General features: G+C 42.3%; 1 protein-coding gene across 2 annotated transcripts in view; it reads left to right on the top strand.

Annotated features, from left to right (window-relative positions):
* KIF21B (kinesin family member 21B) overlaps positions 1 to 20,837 on the top strand; it is a 513,509-nt gene that overhangs the window by 132,124 nt on the left and 360,548 nt on the right. For both annotated transcript variants that reach the window (XM_053706916.1, XM_053706915.1), the window contains exons 9-11: positions 107 to 287; positions 483 to 546; positions 3,143 to 3,319. In XM_053706916.1, coding sequence (XP_053562891.1) covers positions 107 to 287; positions 483 to 546; positions 3,143 to 3,319 — 422 coding nt within the window. The remainder of the gene's footprint in view (positions 1 to 106; positions 288 to 482; positions 547 to 3,142; positions 3,320 to 20,837) is intronic.

The following is a 20,837-nucleotide window of genomic DNA, read 5'->3' as shown; positions in this document are numbered from 1 at the left end:
TTTGCTTCTTTTTTACATTCTCCCCCAAACCATTTGATAATTTGTATATTTTAAATGTTTCTGCTCAATATGTGTAAACCATGTGGTATAACTTATGTTTACTTAGGGTCATCGTACTCCTGGTTCAGATGCCATTAGTGATATGTGCGAGGAGCTGTCTATGCTGCGTAGTGAGAATGCATCCCTGAGGCTGCGTGTCACTGCCTTGCAAGAAGCCATCAGGGCCATTAATGCCCGTGTCACTCGCATGGCTGGACAAGAGGCAGTCCGTCTGCTACAAAGAGCTGGTGAGGATGCCATTTATACGCACTGACTTCTCACTGGAAATGTGTATATTGCAGCATGAATAGTTTTATATTTATTTAAATCCACCTTCAATATTCAGTCATTCTTTCATCAATTCTTTTTCTGCATTTTATTTCTTCAACTTCAACCACTGCTTTCTTTATGGTATTTCTTTCTTTTTTTTATTCCTTTCTAAGGTGATAGTAATGAAGAGATACAAACCCTGATACAGAATTACATCCATGAAATAGAGGAACTAAGGTATGTACAGTCTGATATAACAAATCAAGAACCATGTTCTATATGCAGTTATAAGAAGGATCTAACAGTCTCAATCGTACACCGTGGCGGTCCCACAAACCTTTTTATGGGCGGGACAACACTCCTGGGTTTATTCATGCCTGTTCCATGTGTCGGGACAGGGTGGGAGGAGGGGTAGTTACAGGGTTTCCATGTGCAGAGTCAAAGCAGGAATAGGTATAATCACAAGTTTACAGAGGGCAGAGCCAGGCGGTCTGGTTGTACGGTTAGGCAGTTGTGGGCAGAGATAGAAGAGTGGTGTTTTGCACCCCTTGCTTTCCCCCCTAGAATCACCTTTGATTGTACAGGCTGATAGACCAGTTGGCAGTCTGCATGTTGATGAAGGGATAAGAGCTGCCAGTCTCCATATATACAGGGAGACAAGATAACTGTGTATACACAAATACAAAGAGAAGCTCTGATAGGAAACAAATAGACACAAAGAAAAGAGCTGACCATTTATATGATGCAGATAGAGAGAAGAGCTCTGTATCATTGGGTACCCATACAGTATAGATGCAGGATCTGCATTTTTTTAGTAATTGTGTCACTGTGATCTAATTGTGCATGTGACAAAATTAAGGATATTTTAGCTTACAAAATTTTCTAAGGCTAAATTTACAGAGTTGTGGTAAATCATTTTCGACTGGAAAAAAAACACCATCTGGCAATTTCCAAAGCTGTCAGATCTTCGACAACTTACAGCAGTTTTTGAATCCCTTTACACATAGTAGAGGAAACTTAAAGCTTTTGGTTTGCAGCCATTAAGAACCGCATACAGAAGGCCTAAAGTTGTTAATGGGCTTGGGGTAAACTGTGTGGAAATTATCAATCTTTTACTTCTATTTGAAAGGCTCACAAGATTGGACAAAGGTAATCAGGTCCCCCAGGGATCAGTATTGGGCCAAGTTCTTTTTATTATTTTTTATTAATGACTTAGAACAAGGATTAAATAGCAACATCTTTATTTTTGCAGATAATACAAAGTTGTGTAAGCCAACAAAGTCCAGAAAAAGTAAAGCATAGTAACAAAGGCAATGGTGCAAATCTGTAAGGGGCTCCACACAAATCCCCCAAGGAAACATTTTGTAGTCCAGGAAAACAGCAGAACTCACCAATTCAGAAAAATTGAAGATTGCAGATATGTCTATACATGACTAAGGACTAGAGGTCCAAAACGTTGTCGTTTTCTTCACTTTGGTGTCCCAATAAATCTGCATTTTTTTCTGAATTGGTGAGTGCTGCTGTTTTCCTGGACTACAAAGTTGTGTAAGGTTATTAGGTCAGGGCAGGATGAACTTACTTTACAAGGGGTCTACAAAAAATAGAATAATGGGCAGGTAAATGGAAAATGAGATTTAATATGGAAAATGCAAGGTTCTACATTTTGGAAGTAAAAATAAGCAGGCAACCTTTATTTAAATGGGACTAGACTTAGCTAAACAGAGGAGGAAAGGTATTTGGGAGAAGTAATAGATAACAAGCTAAAGATCGGTGCACAATGCAGGGCAGCGGCTTCTAAGGCTAATAAGATACTAGCATGTATTAAAAGAGGCATTGATGCAAGGGAGGAAAGCACAATTCTTTCACTATTGAGAGCAGGTCTGGGGACCAATCTAAAAAAAAAAGACATTGCAGACTTAGAAAACGTTCAGAGAAGGGCCACAAAGCTAATAAGGGGAATGGAAAATTTAAGCTATGAGGAAAGGTTAGCCAAACTGGGTCTGTTTTCTTTTAAAAAAAAGTTGCTTGAGAGGCGACATGATTACTTTATATAAATATATTCATGGCCCATATACAGAGATGACAGAAGCTCTGTTTATTCCAAGAAAATTGTTTGTGACAAGAGATCACAATTTAAGGCTGGAGGAAAGGATATTTAATCTCCTGCAACGAAAACGTTTTTATTAACTGTAAGAGCAATCAAATTGTGCAACTCATTACCCGAGGAGGTAGTAAATGCCAACCTTAGATACATTTAAAAATGAGTTGGATACATTTCTGTCTAGAAACAGAATTCAGGGATATGATTGCTTGTGTTAAATGGGTCACATTTTTTAATGGGATTCATTTAAGCTCAACTGGAGCGTTTTTATAAGTATATTAGATTTGTATATTTTGAACTCGATGGACTTCAATCTTTTTTCAACCTAATTTAATATGTTACTATGTTTTACTTTGTAACTTTGTAAACCATTTGATTCTGTAATATTTTCATCAACCCTTTATAATGGCTCCATTAAAAACATTATCAATACCAGCAATGTAATTTCTGCCCTAATTGTTCTCTGATTTTTCAGTTGAGGCCACTGTACATGCACAGAATATACCCATTGCATGAAATAAACATAAAATTGCAAATCCCTAATAAACTGGTCAGAACTTACAGATGTACTGATATATTGCATTAGTCTAAACAGCCTATGTACATTTACACTGAACTGAGAGTCTATATACAGATAAACTGAGGAAAGCTGACATACTATCTACCAATACATACAAAGAGTTGTATTATATACATTTCTGTACTTAAGAACTTTCAGTATCTTGTCTACAGAACTCGTCTGGTTGAGAGTGAAGCAATGAATGAATCTCTACGCCGCAATCTCTCTCGTGCAAATGCACGTTCCCTGAATTCTGGCCCAGCACCACCCACTCTATCTCTCGATGCAGAGGTTACTGAAGTTGTGAGAAGAGCAAAAGAGGAACTTCAGAGCTTACGGAGGCGAGAGAGGTAAGTGTATTAATGCAAAAAAATATAGATTATAGATAGAGACTGCATGGGACAAGCTTGTACCACCATTAGCTTTCCACTGCTGTACAGTTAACCTGAGGTATTTCACCATAGCAGAAGATGTATATTGTTAATCACCATACACTCTTTTTGGCATCTTCAAGTTGGTTGTAGTCATATTTTTAGTGAAATTAATTAGGTGGAAAATGTTGATACATTTTAATTTCTCCAACATAGGTGTGTCCGGTCCACGGCGTCATCCTTACTTGTGGGATATTCTCTTCCCCAACAGGAAATGGCAAAGAGCCCAGCAAAGCTGGTCACATGATCCCTCCTAGGCTCCGCCTACCCCAGTCATTCTCTTTGCCGTTGTACAGGCAACATCTCCACGGAGATGGCTTAGAGTTTTTTAGTGTTTAACTGTAGTTTTTCATTATTCAATCAAGAGTTTGTTATTTTCAAATAGTGCTGGTACGTACTATTTACTCAGAAACAGAAAAGAGATGAAGAATTCTGTTTGTATGAGGAAAATGATTTTAGCAACCGTAACTAAAATCCATGGCTGTTCCACACAGGACTGTTGAGAGCAATTAACTTCAGTTGGGGGAACAGTTTGCAGTCCTTTGCTGCTTGAGGTATGACACATTCTAACAAGACGATGTAATGCTGGAAGCTGTCATTTTCCCTATGGGATCCGGTAAGCCATGTTTATTACGATTGTAAATAAGGGCTTCACAAGGGCTTATTTAGACTGTAGACCTTTTTTGGGCTAAATCGATTGATATTAACACTTATTTAGCCTTGAGGAATCATTTATTCTGGGTATTTTGATATAATAATATCGGCAGGCACTGTTTTAGACACCTTATTCTTTAGGGGCTTTCCCAAAGCATAGGCAGAGTCTCATTTTCGCGCCGGTGTTGCGCACTTGTTTTTGAGAGGCATGGCATGCAGTCGCATGTGAGAGGAGCTCTGATACTTATAAAAGACTTCTGAAGGCGTCATTTGGTATCGTATTCCCCTTTGGGTTTGGTTGGGTCTCAGCAAAGCAGATACCAGGGACTGTAAAGGGGTTAAAGCTTAAAACGGCTCCGGTTCCGTTATTTTAAGGGTTAAAGCTTCCAAAATTGGTGTGCAATATTTTCAAGGCTTTAAGACACTGTGGTGAAAGTTTGGTGAATTTTGAACAATTCCTTCATGTTTTTTCGCAATTGCAGTAATAAAGTGTGTTCAGTTTAAAATTTAAAGTGACAGTAACGGTTTTATTTCAAAACGTTTTTTGTACTTTCTTATCAAGTTTATGCCTGTTTAACATGTCTGAACTACCAGATAGACTGTGTTCTGAATGTGGGGAAGCCAGAATTCCTATTCATTTAAATAAATGTGATTTATGTGATAATGACAATGATGCCCAAGATGATTCCTCAAGTGAGGGGAGTAAGCATGGTACTGCATCATTCCCTCCTTCGTCTACACGAGTCTTGCCCACTCAGGAGGCCCCTAGTACATCTAGCGCGCCAATACTCCTTACTATGCAACAATTAACGGCTGTAATGGATAATTCTGTCAAAAACATTTTAGCCAAAATGAACCCTTGTCAGCGTAAGCGTGGATGCTCTGTTTTAGTTACTGAAGAGCATGACGACGCTGATATTAATATCTCTGAAGGGCCCCTAACCCAATCTGAGGGGGCCAGGGAGGTTTTGTCTGAGGGAGAAATTACTGATTTAGGGAACATTTCTCAGCAGGCTGAATCTGATGTGATTACATTTAAATTTAAATTGGAACATCTCCGCATTTTGCTTAAGGAGGTATTATCCACTCTGGATGATTGTGAAAATTTGGTCATCCCAGAGAAACTATGTAAAATGGACAAGTTCCTAGAGGTGCCGGGGCTCCCAGAAGCTTTTCCTATACCCAAGCGGGTGGCGGACATTGTTAATAAAGAATGGGAAAGGCCCGGTATTCCTTTCGTCCCTCCCCCCATATTTAAAAAATTGTTTCCTATGGTCGACCCCAGAAAGGACTTATGGCAGTCAGTCCCCAAGGTCGAGGGAGCGGTTTCTACTTTAAACAAACGCACCACTATTCCCATAGAAGATAGTTGTGCTTTCAAAGATCCTATGGATAAAAAATTAGAAGGTTTGCTTAAAAAGATGTTTGTTCAGCAGGGGTACCTTCTACAACCCATTTCATGCATTGTCCCTGTCACTACAGCCGCATATTTCTGGTTTGATGAACTGATTAAGGTGCTCGATAGTGACTCCCCTCCTTATGAGGAGATTATGGACAGAGTCAATGCTCTCAAATTGGCTAATTCTTTCACTCTAGACGCCTCTTTGCAATTGGCTAAGTTAGCGGCTAAGAATTCTGGGTTTGCTATTGTGGCGCGCAGAGCGCTTTGGTTGAAATCTTGGTCGGCTGATGCGTCTTCCAAGAACAAGCTTCTAAACATTCCTTTCAAGGGGAAAACGCTGTTTGGTCCTGACTTGAAAGAGATTATCTCTGATATCACTGGGGGTAAGGGCCATGCCCTTCCTCAGGATCGGCCTTTCAAGGCAAAAAATAGACCTAATTTTCGTCCCTTTCGTAAAAACGGACCAGCCCAAGGTGCTACGTCCTCTAAGCAAGAGGGTAATACTTCTCAGGCCAAGCCAGCTTGGAGACCAATGCAAGGCTGGAACAAGGGAAAGCAGGCCAAGAAACCTGCCACTGCTCCCAAGACAGCATGAAATATTGGCCCCCGATCCGGGACCGGATCTGGTGGGGGGCAGACTCTCTCTCTTCGCTCAGGCTTGGGCAAGAGATGTTCTGGATCCTTGGGCGCTAGAAATAGTCTCCCAGGGTTATCTTCTGGAATTCAAGGGACTTCCCCCAAGGGGGAGGTTCCACAGGTCTCAGTTGTCTTCAGACCACATAAAAAGACAGGCGTTCTTACATTGTGTAGAAGACCTGTTAAAAATGGGAGTGATTCATCCTGTTCCATTGAGAGAACAAGGGATGGGGTTCTACTCCAATCTGTTCATAGTTCCCAAAAAAGAGGGAACGTTCAGACCAATCCTAGATCTCAAGATCTTAAACAAATTTCTCAAGGTCCCATCGTTCAAGATGGAAACCATTCGAACTATCCTTCCTTCCATCCAGGAAGGTCAATTCATGACCACGGTGGATTTAAAGGATGCGTATCTACATATTCCTATCCACAAGGAACATCATCGGTTCCTAAGGTTTGCATTCCTGGACAAACATTACCAGTTCGTGGCGCTTCCTTTCGGATTAGCCACTGCTCCAAGGATTTTCACAAAGGTACTAGGGTCCCTTCTAGCGGTGCTAAGACCAAGGGGCATTGCAGTAGTACCCTACCTGGACGACATTCTGATTCAAGCGTCGTCCCTCCCTCGAGCAAAGGCTCACACGGACATCGTCCTGGCCTTTCTCAGATCTCACGGCTGGAAAGTGAACGTGGAAAAGAGTTCTCTATCCCCGTCAACAAGGGTTCCCTTCTTGGGAACAATTATAGATTCCTCAGAAATGAGGATTTTTCTAACAGAGGCCAGAATAACAAAGCTTCTGGACTCTTGTCGGATTCTTCATTCCGTTCCTCTTCCTTCCGTAGCTCAGTGCATGGAAGTGATCGGGTTGATGGTAGCGGCAATGGACATAGTTCCTTTTGCGCGCATCCATCTAAGACCATTACAACTGTGCATGCTCAGTCAGTGGAATGGGGACTATACAGACTTGTCTCCAAAGATACAAGTAAATCAGAGGACCAGAGACTCACTCCGTTGGTGGCTGTCCCTGGACAACCTGTCACAAGGGATGACATTCCGCAGACCAGAGTGGGTCATTGTCACGACCGACGCCAGTCTGACGGGCTGGGGCGCGGTCTGGGGATCCCTGAAAGCTCAGGGTCTTTGGTCTCGGGAAGAATCTCTTCTACCGATAAATATTCTGGAACTGAGAGCGATATTCAATGCTCTCAAGGCTTGGCCTCAGCTAGCAAGGACCAAGTTCATACGGTTTCAATCAGACAACATGACGACCGTTGCGTACATCAACCATCAGGGGGGAACAAGGAGTTCCCTAGCGATGGAGGAAGTGACCAAGATTATTCTATGGGCGGAGTCTCACTCCTGCCACCTGTCTGCTATCCACATCCCGGGAGTGGAAAATTGGGAAGCGGATTTTCTGAGTCGTCAGACATTGCATCCGGGGGAGTGGGAACTCCATCCGGAAATCTTTGCCCTAGTCACTCAACTGTGGGGCATTCCAGACATGGATCTAATGGCCTCTCGTCAGAACTTCAAAGTTCCCTGTTACGGGTCCAGATCCAGGGATCCCAAGGCGGCTCTAGTGGATGCACTAGTAGCACCTTGGACCTTCAAACTAGCTTATGTGTTTCCGCCGTTTCCTCTCATTCCCAGGCTGGTAGCCAGGATCAATCAGGAGAGGGCGTCAGTGATCTTGATAGCTCCTGCGTGGCCACGCAGGACTTGGTATGCAGATCTGGTGAATATGTCATCGGCTCCACCTTGGAAGCTACCTTTGAGACGAGACCTTCTTGTTCAGGGTCCGTTCGAACATCCGAATCTGGTTTCACTCCAGCTGACTGCCTGGAGATTGAACGCTTGATTTTATCGAAGCGAGGTTTCTCAGATTCTGTTATCGATACTCTTGTTCAGGCCAGAAAGCCTGTAACTAGAAAGATTTACCACAAAATTTGGAAAAAATATATCTGTTGGTGTGAATCTAAAGGATTCCCTTGGGACAAGGTTAAGATTCCTAGGATTCTATCCTTCCTTCAAGAAGGATTGGAAAAAGGATTATCGGCAAGTTCCCTGAAGGGACAGATTTCTGCCTTGTCGGTGTTACTTCACAAAAAGCTGGCAGCTGTGCCAGATGTTCAAGCCTTTGTTCAGGCTTTGGTTAGAATTAAGCCTGTTTACAAACCTTTGACTCCTCCTTGGAGTCTCAATTTAGTTCTTTCAGTTCTTCAGGGGGTTCCGTTTGAACCCTTACATTCCGTTGATATTAAGTTATTATCTTGGAAAGTTTTGTTTTTAGTTGCAATTTCTTCTGCTAGAAGAGTTTCAGAATTATCTGCTCTGCAGTGTTCCCCTCCTTATCTGGTGTTCCATGCAGATAAGGTGGTGTTACGTACTAAACCTGGTTTTCTTCCGAAAGTTGTTTCTAACAAAAACATTAACCAGGAGATTATCGTGCCTTCTCTGTGTCCGAAACCAGTTTCAAAGAAGGAACGTTTGTTGCACAATTTGGATGTTGTTCGCGCTCTAAAATTCTATTTAGATGCTACAAAGGATTTTAGACAAACATCTTCCTTGTTTGTTGTTTATTCAGGTAAAAGGAGAGGTCAAAAAGCAACTTCTACCTCTCTCTCTTTTTGGATTAAAAGCATCATCAGATTGGCTTACGAGACTGCCGGACGGCAGCCTCCTGAAAGAATCACAGCTCATTCCACTAGGGCTGTGGCTTCCACATGGGCCTTCAAGAACGAGGCTTCTGTTGATCAGATATGTAGGGCAGCGACTTGGTCTTCACTGCACACTTTTACCAAATTTTACAAGTTTGATACTTTTGCTTCTTCTGAGGCTATTTTTGGGAGAAAGGTTTTGCAAGCCGTGGTGCCTTCCATTTAGGTGACCTGATTTGCTCCCTCCCGTCATCCGTGTCCTAAAGCTTTGGTATTGGTTCCCACAAGTAAGGATGACGCCGTGGACCGGACACACCTATGTTGGAGAAAACAGAATTTATGTTTACCTGATAAATTTCTTTCTCCAACGGTGTGTCCGGTCCACGGCCCGCCCTGGTTTTTTTTTTTAATCAGGTCTGATAATTTATTTTCTTTAACTACAGTCACCACGGTACCATATGGTTTCTCCTATGCTAATATTCCTCCTTAACGTCGGTCGAATGACTGGGGTAGGCGGAGCCTAGGAGGGATCATGTGACCAGCTTTGCTGGGCTCTTTGCCATTTCCTGTTGGGGAAGAGAATATCCCACAAGTAAGGATGACGCCGTGGACCGGACACACCGTTGGAGAAAGAAATTTATCAGGTAAACATAAATTCTGTTTTTGCTAAATTCATCATATATAAGATAATAATGGCCAATGATTTTCAAATATATTTTACAATTTATGATATAATTCCCTTAAATGTCTCAGAAATTGATATAATTTTTTTTTATGCATAGGAATAGGAGATGATGAATAATTTTCACATTGACTCTTTCAGGGCTCATTTTAGCTTTTATAGTGACTAAATGGGGCATTGGTCCAATATTGGCTCTGTTAGCAACTACAAGTGCTCTGGCCTGGACTTTGAAGGGACCACAACGGATATTGGTCTGGTTTGTCCTTTCAGTGGCTTTGCTGGGACTTTGGTCTGGGCAGATCTAAGATACTAAGCAACTTTAGTATGTGCTGTGCGTGATATTAGTTTGGCCATTGTCCCTTTATTTGCTGTTGATTGGTATGAAAGAGACCCCAAGGGCCATTACTCTGAGACCTGATGGGGACAAGTGGGAATTTGCATTATATTTAATTTAATTGGGTTCTGCAATGAGCATTTTTCTCAGCTCTAAAAATGATCACAGATTGCAGTGGTCTCATCTGGGGTATGATATTGGATCCATGTAGTATAGGTGAGATAATGTATGTGCCCTGGTGGTTTCATAGAATCATAGATTTTGACAGCAGATTAGAGCAATAGGCCCAGTAAGCAATAGGCCCAGTAAGTTTGCCCAATATTTCCTAAAATTATAAACTTATCTAGTTTGTAGGAAAGCCTTATGCTTGTCCCAGGCTTACTTAAAGTCCTCCTCATTGTTTGTCATTACCACCTTTTGTGGAAGTTTATTCCATGAATCAATCACCCTTTCAATAAAGAAGTGCTTCCACAAATATTCTATTATTTTGCAGGAAAGAGAAATAATTAGTTTTAGAGTTCTGTTTTTTACATGAACCAGCATTGTTACATAGCTCTGAGTCAAGTAAACTGTAAATACCTAAAGTATGCACAGCACATAACATGAATAATACAATTAAACAGCACAAAACATTATTAATACAATTAATAAGGAAGAGAGCATTACCCAGAAAAAAAAGACATTTTCTTTGGTTGAATATAATCATATTCAGATTATACTGTATATCATCCAAGCATTGCTAATTTTAAACTTTTCCTGTAATTCTGTACAAGTTCATTTATAGAGAGATCACAACGGCAGTGCCTTGCCATCTCAGAATATTTGGAGCTTTCATTGCTAAAGCAAAACAATGCCTTGCCATCTCAGAATATTTGGAGCTTTCATTGCAAAAGCAAAACAATTTCTTTGCTTGGCATAACTAGTGTTCACCTCTAGAAGGAAGCTTTGCATACTTGTTACCCTGTGATCCTTACAGCAGGTGATCCAATGCCTTGCCATCTCAGAATATTTGTAGCATTCATTGTCAAAGCAAAACAGTGCCTTGCCATTTCAGAATATTTGGAGCTTTCATTGCCAAAGCAGAACAATTTCTTTGCTTGGCATATCTAGTGTTCACCTCTAGAAGGAAGCTTTGCATACTTGTTACCCTATGATCCTTACAGCAGGTGATCCAACAGGTTAAGAGGGACATTGTAAGAAAGATAACTAAACATTCAAAAACTAATAATAAACGGCTAGATTACGCGTTTTGCAGTACAGCTATACCGCTGAAAAATTGGCCATTGCGCGTGGAATGACCAGGAACGCATATTACGTTTTGTGGCGTTATAGCTGTAACACAAGCATTTTAGCCTGTAACAAAACGTCCGTACCGCACTCAAAAAAATGACGTTTGAGTGCGGGATTTTCATGGCGCCGATATTACAGGTTGTTCGTTCAGGCTAAAATGCTTGCTTTACAGCCTATACCGACACGATCCATACCGCCATCTGAGAGCAGTAGTTATGGATCTTGCGAAACAAAAATATTTCACAAAACTCATAACGAAAATGTAACAAAGTATACAAACACCCATAAACTACCGAATAACCCCTAAATCGCCACCCTCCCGCATCGCAAACACTATTTAAAACTTATTAACCCCTAATCTGCCGCCCACATAGTGACTATTAAATAACTTTATTAACCCCTAATCTGCCGCCCACCCACATCGCCAACACTATTTAAATATAGTAACCCCTAAATCACCGCTCCCCGACATCGCTGACACTATAATAAAGTTATTAACCCCTAAACTGCCGGCCTCCCACATTGCCGCCACTAAATAAACCTATTAACCCCTAAACCTCCAGCCTCCCACATCACTGCCACTAAATAAACCTATTAACCCCTAAACTGACGGCCCCCCACATCTCAAAACACTACATTAAACTATTAACCCCCTAAACCTAACACCCCCTAACTTTAAATTAAAATTACAATATAACTAAATTTAAATAAATAAAAACCTAAAGGGGCATTTGTATGGGCATTGCCTTTAAAAGGGCATTCAGCTCTTTTTCACTGCCCTTAAAAGGGCATTCAGCTCTTTTACAATTTGCCCTAATCTGAAAAAGACCCACCACAAAAAAATAAAAAAATACCTAACACTATCCCCAGAATATCTACTCACGGGTTCCTGAAGTCCGGACATCCATCTCCATCCAGGCGGTGAGAAGTCTTCATCCAGGCGGGGACATCTTCATCCATCGCTGGGGCATCTTCTATCTTCATCCCGGCGGCGCGGAGCAGAGCTATCCGGGACCGGCGATGACATTCTGCGTGGAGCGTCCACTTCATATGGTCACCGCCGTACACTGAATTTCAATGCAAGGTAACTGTTTCAAAATGGTGTACCTTGCATTCCTATTGGCTGATATGATTCTTGAAATTCAAATCAGCCAATAGGATGAGAGCTACTGAAATCCTATTGGCTGATTTGAACAGCCAATAGGAATGCAAGGTACGCTATTTTGAAACGGGTACCATGCATTCAACTTCAGTGTACGACGGTGACCGTATGAAGAGGACGCTCCGCACAAGATGTCATTGCCGGTCAAGGATGGCTCGCCGCCTGGATGAAGACTTCTCGCCGCCTGGATAATGGAGATGGGTGGGTTTTCTTTTGCAAGATGTACCGAGTCCACGGTTTCATCCTTGTGGGATATTATCCTTCCCTACAGGAAGTGGCAAAGAGCACCCACAGCAGAGCTGTCTATATAGCTCCTCCCTTGACTCCACCCCCCAGTCATTCTCTTTGCCGGCTCTAAGCAAGAAGAAGGGTAAAGTGAAAGAGGTGATAAACTGTTAGTTTTTATTTTCTTCAAGCAAGAGTTTGTTATTTTAAAATGGTACCGGTGTGTACTACTTACTCTCAGGCAGGAGATGGATGAAGATTTCTGCCTGGAGGATGATGATCTTAGCATTTGTAACTAAGATCCAGTGCTGTTCCCACAGAGGCTGAGGAGTACAGGAAAACTTCAGTGTGAGGAACGTTTTTCATGCTATATAGCAATGAGGTATGTTCAGTCATTTTTTCTGGAGAGACTGTAATATTTCAGAAAGGCTGACAGTATCCCCATGAGGGTAAGGGTAAGCAGTAATCCTAGACTTATAGTGGCATTACTAAGCTTGCATAGAGGGCTAATTAAAATTATGGTTGACACTCAGTTTGGAGGATATGAGCAAACGGTTGGGTGAACTGGGAGTGATATTACAATAACGTTTTTGGGGACAACTTTATTGAGGGTACACTTGGCTTTTTTGGGGATTCAGAACCCACATGGCTAGTTTTAAACCGCTTTGGTGTGGTTTGTTGAGGCTATAGAAACATTGAGTGAGATAGGCGGGGCCTATTTTCGCGCCTCAGATGCGCAGTTGTTTTCACTTGGCAAGCATCAAGCTACTACTCCGGTGGGCCCTGGTTAACTTTTTGGGCCAAATTGAAGCTTTTACCCCACATTTCCAATTCCTAAGGGCAGGTAGGCGCCACAGCAGAGCTGTGGCAAGGTACTGATAGTGTTTTTTCCGGTTTTTGGTACTTTGTCAATCCGGTTTGCACATTAAAGGGTTAAAGGTTTCATTTGCTTGTGGGGCAATCTTAGTTATACTTATTGAATCTGCTGTAAAAAATTTGAAAAGTTTGATGCATTTTTAAGCAGTTTTGCAGAACGTGTATGCTTTTTTTCTCTTAAAGGCACAGTACCGTTTTTTTTTAAAATTGTTGTTTTTTCACTGAATAAAGTGTTTTCCAAGCTTGCTTGTATCATTACTAGCCTGTTCAACATGTCTGACATTGAGGAAACTCCTTGTTCAATATGTTTAGAAGCCATTGTGGTACCCCCTCTTAGAATGTGTCCCACATGCACAGATTTGTCTATAAATTGCAAACAGCATATTTTAACATTTAAGAGTGTGGCGCTGGATGATTCTCAGGCAGAAGGAAATCAGGCTATGCCATCTAATTCTCCCCAAGTGTCACAACCAGTAACGCCCGCACAAATGACGCCAAGTACCTCTAGTGCATCTAATTCTTTCACCCTGCAAGCTCTGGGTTGAGAACAAATGCTGAGCCCTCTGACGCTTTAGTAGCCGTATCCGATGTACCCTCACAATGTTCTGAAGTAGGGGTGAGGGATTTGCTGTCTGAGGGAGAGATTTCTGATTCAGGAAAGATGTTCCCTCAGACAGACTCAGATATGACAGCCTTTAAATTTAAGCTTGAACACCTCCGCTTGTTGCTCAGGGAGGTTTTAGCGACTCTGGATGATTGTGACCCTATTGTAGTTCCAGAGAAATTGTGTAAAATGGACAAAGATTTAGAGGTTCCTGTCTACACTGATGTTTTTCCGGTCCCTAAGAGGATTTCGGACATTGTTTCTAAGGAGTGGGATAGACCAGGTATTCCGTTCGCTCCCCCTCCTACTTTTAAAAAAATGTTTCCCATATCTGACACCATGCGGGACTCGTGGCAGACGGTCCCTAAAGTGGAGGAAGCTATTTCTACTCTGGCTAAGCGTACAACTATACCTATTGAGGACAGTTGTGCTTTCAAAGATCCTATGGATAAAAAATTAGAGGGTCTCCTAAAGAAAATTTTTGTTCATCAGGGTTTTCTTCTCCAACCTATAGCGTGCATTGTACCTGTAACCACTGCAGCTGCCTTTTGGTTCGAGGCTCTAGAAGAGGCTCTTCAGGTGGAGACCCCAATATAGGATATTCTGGATAGAATTAGGGCTCTTAAGCTAGCTAATTCTTTCATTACAGATGCCGCTTTTCAACTGGCTAAATTAGCGGCAAAGAATTCAGGTTTTGTCATTGTAGAGCGTTATGGCTTAAGTCCTGGTCGGCTGATGTGTCATCAAAATCTAAGCTTTTGACCATCCCTTGTCAAAAGAATAAGACCATATTCGGGCCTGAACTGAAAGAGATCATTTCAGACATCACTGGAGGGAAAGGCCATGCCCTCCGTCAAGATAAGACAAATAGGATGAGGGTCAATCAAAATAATTTTCGTTCCTTTGAGACTTCAAAGGTGGTCCCTCTACCTCTTCCCCTGCTGCAAAACAAGAGGGGAATTTTGCTCAATCCAAGTCAGTCTGGAGACCTAACCAGGCTTGGAACAAGGGTAAACAGGCCAAGAAGCCCGCTGCTGCCACCAAGACAGCATGAAGGGGTAGCCCCCGATCCGGGACCGGATCTAGTTGGGGCAGACTCCTGGGGTTTAGAAATAGTAACCCAGGGATACCTTCTAGACTTCAAAGATTCTCCTCCAAGGGGGAGATTTCATCTTTCTCAATTGTCTGCAAACCAGACAAAAAGAGAGGCGTTCTTATGTTGTGTAGAAGACCTACATACCATGGTAGTGATCCGCCCTGTTATGAAAGCAGAACAAGGGCAAGGGTTTTACTCCAATCTGTTTGTGGTTCCCAAAAAGGAGGGAACCTTGAGACCAATCTTAGATCTTAAGATCCTAAACAAATTCCTCAGAGTCCCATCCTTCAAAATGGAGACCATTTTACCAATGATCCAGGAGGGTCAATATATGACCACCGTGGACTTAAAGGATGCGTATCTACACATCCCTATCCACAGAGATCATCACCAGTTTCTCAGGTTCACCTTTCTGGACAGGCATTACCAGTTTGTGGCTCTTCCCTTCGGGTTGGCCACAGCTCCCAGAATTTTCACAAAGGTACTAGGGTCCCTTCTGGCGGTCCTAAGGCCACGGGGCATAGCAGTGGCGCCTTATCTAGACGATATCTTAATTCAGGTGTTGGCTTTTCAACTAGCCAAGTCTCACACAGACATCGTGTTGGCTTTTCTAAGATCTCATGGGTGGAAGGTGAGCGTAAAAAAGAGTTCTCTTTCCCCTCTCACAAGAGTTTCATTTCTGGGGACTCTGATAGACTCGGTGGACATGAAAATATTTCTGACGGAGGTCAGGAAATCAAAAATTTTAACCACCTGCCGAGCTCTTCATTCCATTCCTCGGCCGTCAGTGGCTCAGTGTATGAAGGCAATTGGACTAATGGTAGCGGCAATGCACATAGTTCCGTTTGCTCGCTTACATCTCAGACCACTGCAACTATGCATGCTCAAACAGTGGAATGGGGATTATGCAGATTTATCTCCTCAGATAAATCTGGATCAAGAGACCAGAGACTCTCTTCTTTGGTGGTTGTCACAGGATCACCTGTCCCAGGGAATGTGTTTCCGAAGGCCAGCGTGGGTCATAGTGACGACAGACGCCAGCCTACTGGGCTGGGGTGCAGTCTGGAATTCCCTGAAAGCACAGGGTTTGTGGACTCAGGAGGAGGCTCTCCTCCCGATAAATATTCTAGAACCGAGAGCGATAATCAATGCTCTTCAAGCGTGGTCTCAGCTGGCTTCGGCCAGATTCATAAGATTTCAGTCGGACAATATCACGACTGTAGCATATATAAATCATCAGGGAGGAACAAAGAGTTCTCTAGCGATGATAGAAGTTTCCAAAATAATCCGATGGGCAGAGACTCACTCTTGCCATCTATCAGCAATCTATATCCCAGGAGTAGAGAACTGGGAGGCGGATTTTCTAAGTCGTCAGACTTTTCATCCGGGGGAGTGGGAACTCCATCCGGAGGTGTTTGCTCAACTGATTCTGCTATGGGGCACACCAGAATTGGATCTGATGGCGTCTCGTCAGAACGCCAAACTTCCTTGTTACGGGTCCAGGTCAAGGGATCCTCAGGCAGTACTGATAGATGCTCTAGCAGTAGCCTGGTCGTTCAACCTGGCTTATGTGTTTCCACCATTCCCTCTCCTTCCTCGTTTGATTGCCAGAATCAAACAGGAGAGAGCTTCGGGGATTTTGATAGCACCTGCGTGGCCACGCAGGACTTGGTATGCAGACCTGGTGGACATGTCATCTCTTCCACCATGGACTCTACCGCTGAGACAGGACCTTCTGATTCAAGGTCCGTTCAAGCATCCAAATCTAATTTCTCTGCGACTGACTGCTTGGAGATTGAACGCTTGATTTTATCCAAGCGGGGTTTCTCTGAGTCAGTCATAGATACCTTGATTCAGGCTCGAAAGCCTGTCACCAGGAAAATTTATCATAAGATATGGCGTAAATATCTTTATTGGTGCGAATCCAAAGGCTACTCATGGAGTAAGATCAGGATTTCTAGGATTTTGGCCTTTCTCCAAGAAGGATTGGAGAAGGGATTATCAGCTAGTTCCTTAAAAGAGCAGATATCTGCTTTGTCCATTCTATTGCACAAGCGTCTGGCAGATGTTCCAGACGTTCAGGCGTTCTGTCAGGCTTTAGTTAGAATCAAGCCTGTGTTTAAACCTGTTGCTCTGCCATGGAGTTTGAATTTAGTTTTTAAGGTTCTTCAAGGGGTTCCGTTTGAACCCATGCATTCCATAGATATTAAGCTTCTATCTTGGAAAGTTCTGTTTTTAGTTGCTATCTCTTCGGCTCAAAGAGTTTCTGAACTATCTGCATTACAATGCAACTCGCCTTATCTTGTTTTCCATGCTGATAAGGTGGTTTTGTGTACCAAACCTGGATTCCTTCCTAAGGTTGTTACTAATAGGAATATCAATCAGGAAATTGTTGTTCCTTCTCTGTGTCCTAATCCTTCTTCTAGGAAGGAGCGTCTGTTGCACAACTTGGACGTGGTTCATGCTTTGAAGTTTTATTTGCAAGCAACCAAAGATTTCCATCAAACATCTTCTTTGTTTGTCTATTCTGGAAAGCGTAGAGGTAAAAAAGCTACGGCTACCTCTCTTTCCTTTTGGCTGAAAAGCATCATCCGTTTGGCATACGAGACTGCTGGACAGCAGCCTCCTGAAAGAATTACAGCTCACTCTACTAGAGCGGTGGCTTCCACATGGGCTTTTAAAAATGATGCTTCTGTTGAACAGATTTGTAAGGCTGCGACTTGGTCTTTGCTTCATACCTTTTCCAAATTTTACAAATTTGATACTTTTGCTTCTTCGGATGCTATTTTTGGGAGAAAGGTTCTGCAAGCGCAAGCAGTGGTGCCTTCCGTTTAGGTTCCTGTCTTGTCCCTCCCTTTCATCCGTGTCCTAAAGCTTTGGTATTGGTATCCCACAAGTAAGGATGAAACCGTGGACTCGGTACATCTTGCAAAAGAAAACAAAATTTATGCTTACCTGATAAATTTCTTTCTTTTGCGATGTACCGAGTCCACGGCCCGCCCTGTTTATTCAAGACAGATGGTATTTTTTATTGAAAACTTCAGTCACCTCTGCACCTTATAGTTTCTCCTTTTTCTTCCTAAGCCTTCGGTCGAATGACTGGGAAGTGGAGTCAAGGGAGGAGCTATATAGACAGCTCTGCTGTGGGTGCTCTTTGCCACTTCCTGTAGGGAAGGATAATATCCCACAAGTAAGGATGAAACCGTGGACTCGGTACATCGCAAAAGAAAGACATTTATCAGGTAAGCATAAATTTTGTTTTTCTTCAGATTAGGGCTTTGGGCAAATTGTAAAAGAGCTGAATGCCCTTTTAAGGACTGTTAAAAAGAGCTGAAACCATTTTAAGGGCAATGCCCATACAAATGCCCCTTTAGGGGCAATGGGTAGCTTAGGTTTTTTTTTAGAGTTAGGTTTTTCATTTTGGGGGGTTGGTTGGGTGGTGGGTTTTACTGTTGGGGGGACTTTGTATTTTTTTACAGGCAAAAGAGCTGTTTAACTTAGGGCAATGCCCTACAAAAGACCCTTTTAAGGGCTATTGGTAGTTTATTGTAGGCTAGGGGGTGTTTTTTTTTTTTTTTTTTTTTTTTTTTATATGGCTATTAGATTAGGTGTAATTGATTTGATTTTTGATTATTTCGTTTATTATTTTTTGTAATTTTAGTGTTTTTTATTTTTCGTAATTTAGTGTTTATTATTTTTTGTAATTTAGATTTTTTAATTGGTAGTTTTATTTTATTTTATTAGAATAGTAATGTTAGGTTAATTTATAGTATCAACTTAGTTTTTTTTTATTTCACAGATAAGTTTTTTATTTATTTTAAGATAGTTATATTGTCATTTTAATTAAACGTTAGGTGTTAGGTTTAGAGGTTAATAGTTTAATTTAGTGTTTTGCAATGTGGGGGGGGCGGCAGTTTAGGGGTTAATAGGTTTATTTAGGTGTCGTGATGTCGGGGAGCGGAGGATTAGGGGTTAATAACTTTATTTAGTGTTGGCGGTCGGGGAGCAGCAGTTTAGGGGTGTTTAGACTAGGGGTTTATGTTAGGGTGTTAGGTTTAAAATGTAACTTTCTTTTCCCTTTAGACATAAATGGGGTTGCGTTACGGCGATCGCTATTCCGCACTTCAGGTGTTAGTTTTTTTTCTAACACTTTCTTCCCATTGATGTCTATGGGGGAAAGCGTGCACGAGCACGTAAACTCAGCCCTTGGCTTTTGTGCGGTATGGAGCTTAACGCACCATAACGCACAGCACAAGGAGGCTTTTCAGTATCTCATAATGGCAGCGCTATGGAGAGTGAAATAACGCACATTTTTTGGCTTTATTTTCGCACTCTGTTTAGCGCAAAACACGTGATCTAGGCAAAAGTTAGCAAGGCAATCTCATAATGAATGTTAAAACCCATCATGTATATGAGCACATGTTACAAAAAAAGTTTACATATGGAGAAATGTTGATAGAGCTAAATTTAGTGTGCAAATTGATATAACAAGTCCATGGTAAAACAGAATTACCAGAGAATATTTAGCACAGCTGACATCTGTTTAGCGAGTCCTATATTTTGAATGGATGCCGCAAAATGCTAAACATCACTCATATTACAAGTTGAAAGTTATGTGTTGCTCTCAAGCACAACACATAACAGCCCTAGAAAATTTAGCACACTTTGACAAAACATTAGAATAAAGGTTTACACTTATATATATGAATATACATACAGAATTTCTAGGTGGCAAAATATCCCTATAGAAAAAACAAGAGATGTTATTGCTAGATTTTATTTCTTAACCTATAAAGAACAGGCTCTTGAAGCAATTTTCTCCACCTCTACTCTCCTGGAATTGTTTAACCCCTTAATGACAACTGACGTGCCAGGTACGTCATGCATTAACAAGCAGTTAATGACAATGGACGTACCTGGTACGTCAGTTGTCTAACAGAGTGCTGGAAGCGATCGCAATCGCTTCCAGCAGCTCTCAGGGTATTGCAGTGATGCCTCCATATGGAGGCATCCTGCAATACCTTTTTAGAAGACTCCGATGCAGAGAGAGCCACTCTGTGGCCCTCTCTGCACCGGTAGCGATGGTGCCGGTTCGTTGGTGGGTGGGAGCGTAACAGGGAGGCGGGTGGGCGGCCCATCGCTACCCGGCATCCGGTTCCTAGAAGTGCAATGTGCACGCCGGGTGCCGGGAGCGTGCGGGGGGGCGCGCGTGCGCGCGCATTAGCTGCCCACTGACACCAATGAGGAGGGAAGAGGGGGGGGGAAAGATATAAAAAAAAAATAATATAAAAGGATCTGGGAGGGGGAGGGGGATAGGGGTATTGTGGGGGGCTGCTACACTACAGAAAACATAAAAAATTCCAAAAGAGGAAAAAATACTTTTGTTTTTGGGGCAAATTGGGTACTGGCAGACAGCTGCCAGTACCCAAGATGGCCGCAATTAGATAGGGGAGAGGGTTAGAGAGCTGGGGGGGGGGGATCATGGAGGTTGGGGATAAGGCAGGAGTCCATCACAGCTAAAATATTTTATTTTTTTTATAAAAAAAAAAAAAAACTCCTTTTATTTAGTACTGGCAGACTTTCTGCCAGTACTTAAGATGGCGGGGACATTTGTGGGGTGGGGGAGGGAAGAGAGCTGTTTGGGAGGGATCAGGGGGTGGGATGTGTCAGGTGGGAGGCTGATCTCTACCCTAAAGCTAAAATTAACCCTGCAAGCTCCCTACAACCTACCTAATTAACCCCTTCACTGCTGGGCATAATTTACGTGTGGTGCGCAGCAGCATTTAGCGGCCTTCTAATTACCAAAAAGCAATGCCAA

Source organism: Bombina bombina, chromosome 3 (genome assembly GCF_027579735.1).
Source record: "Bombina bombina isolate aBomBom1 chromosome 3, aBomBom1.pri, whole genome shotgun sequence".
NCBI lineage: Eukaryota > Metazoa > Chordata > Amphibia > Anura > Bombinatoridae > Bombina > Bombina bombina.
The sequence above is the reverse complement of the archived record's forward strand: the minus strand, read 5'-3'. Positions and strand labels throughout refer to the sequence as shown.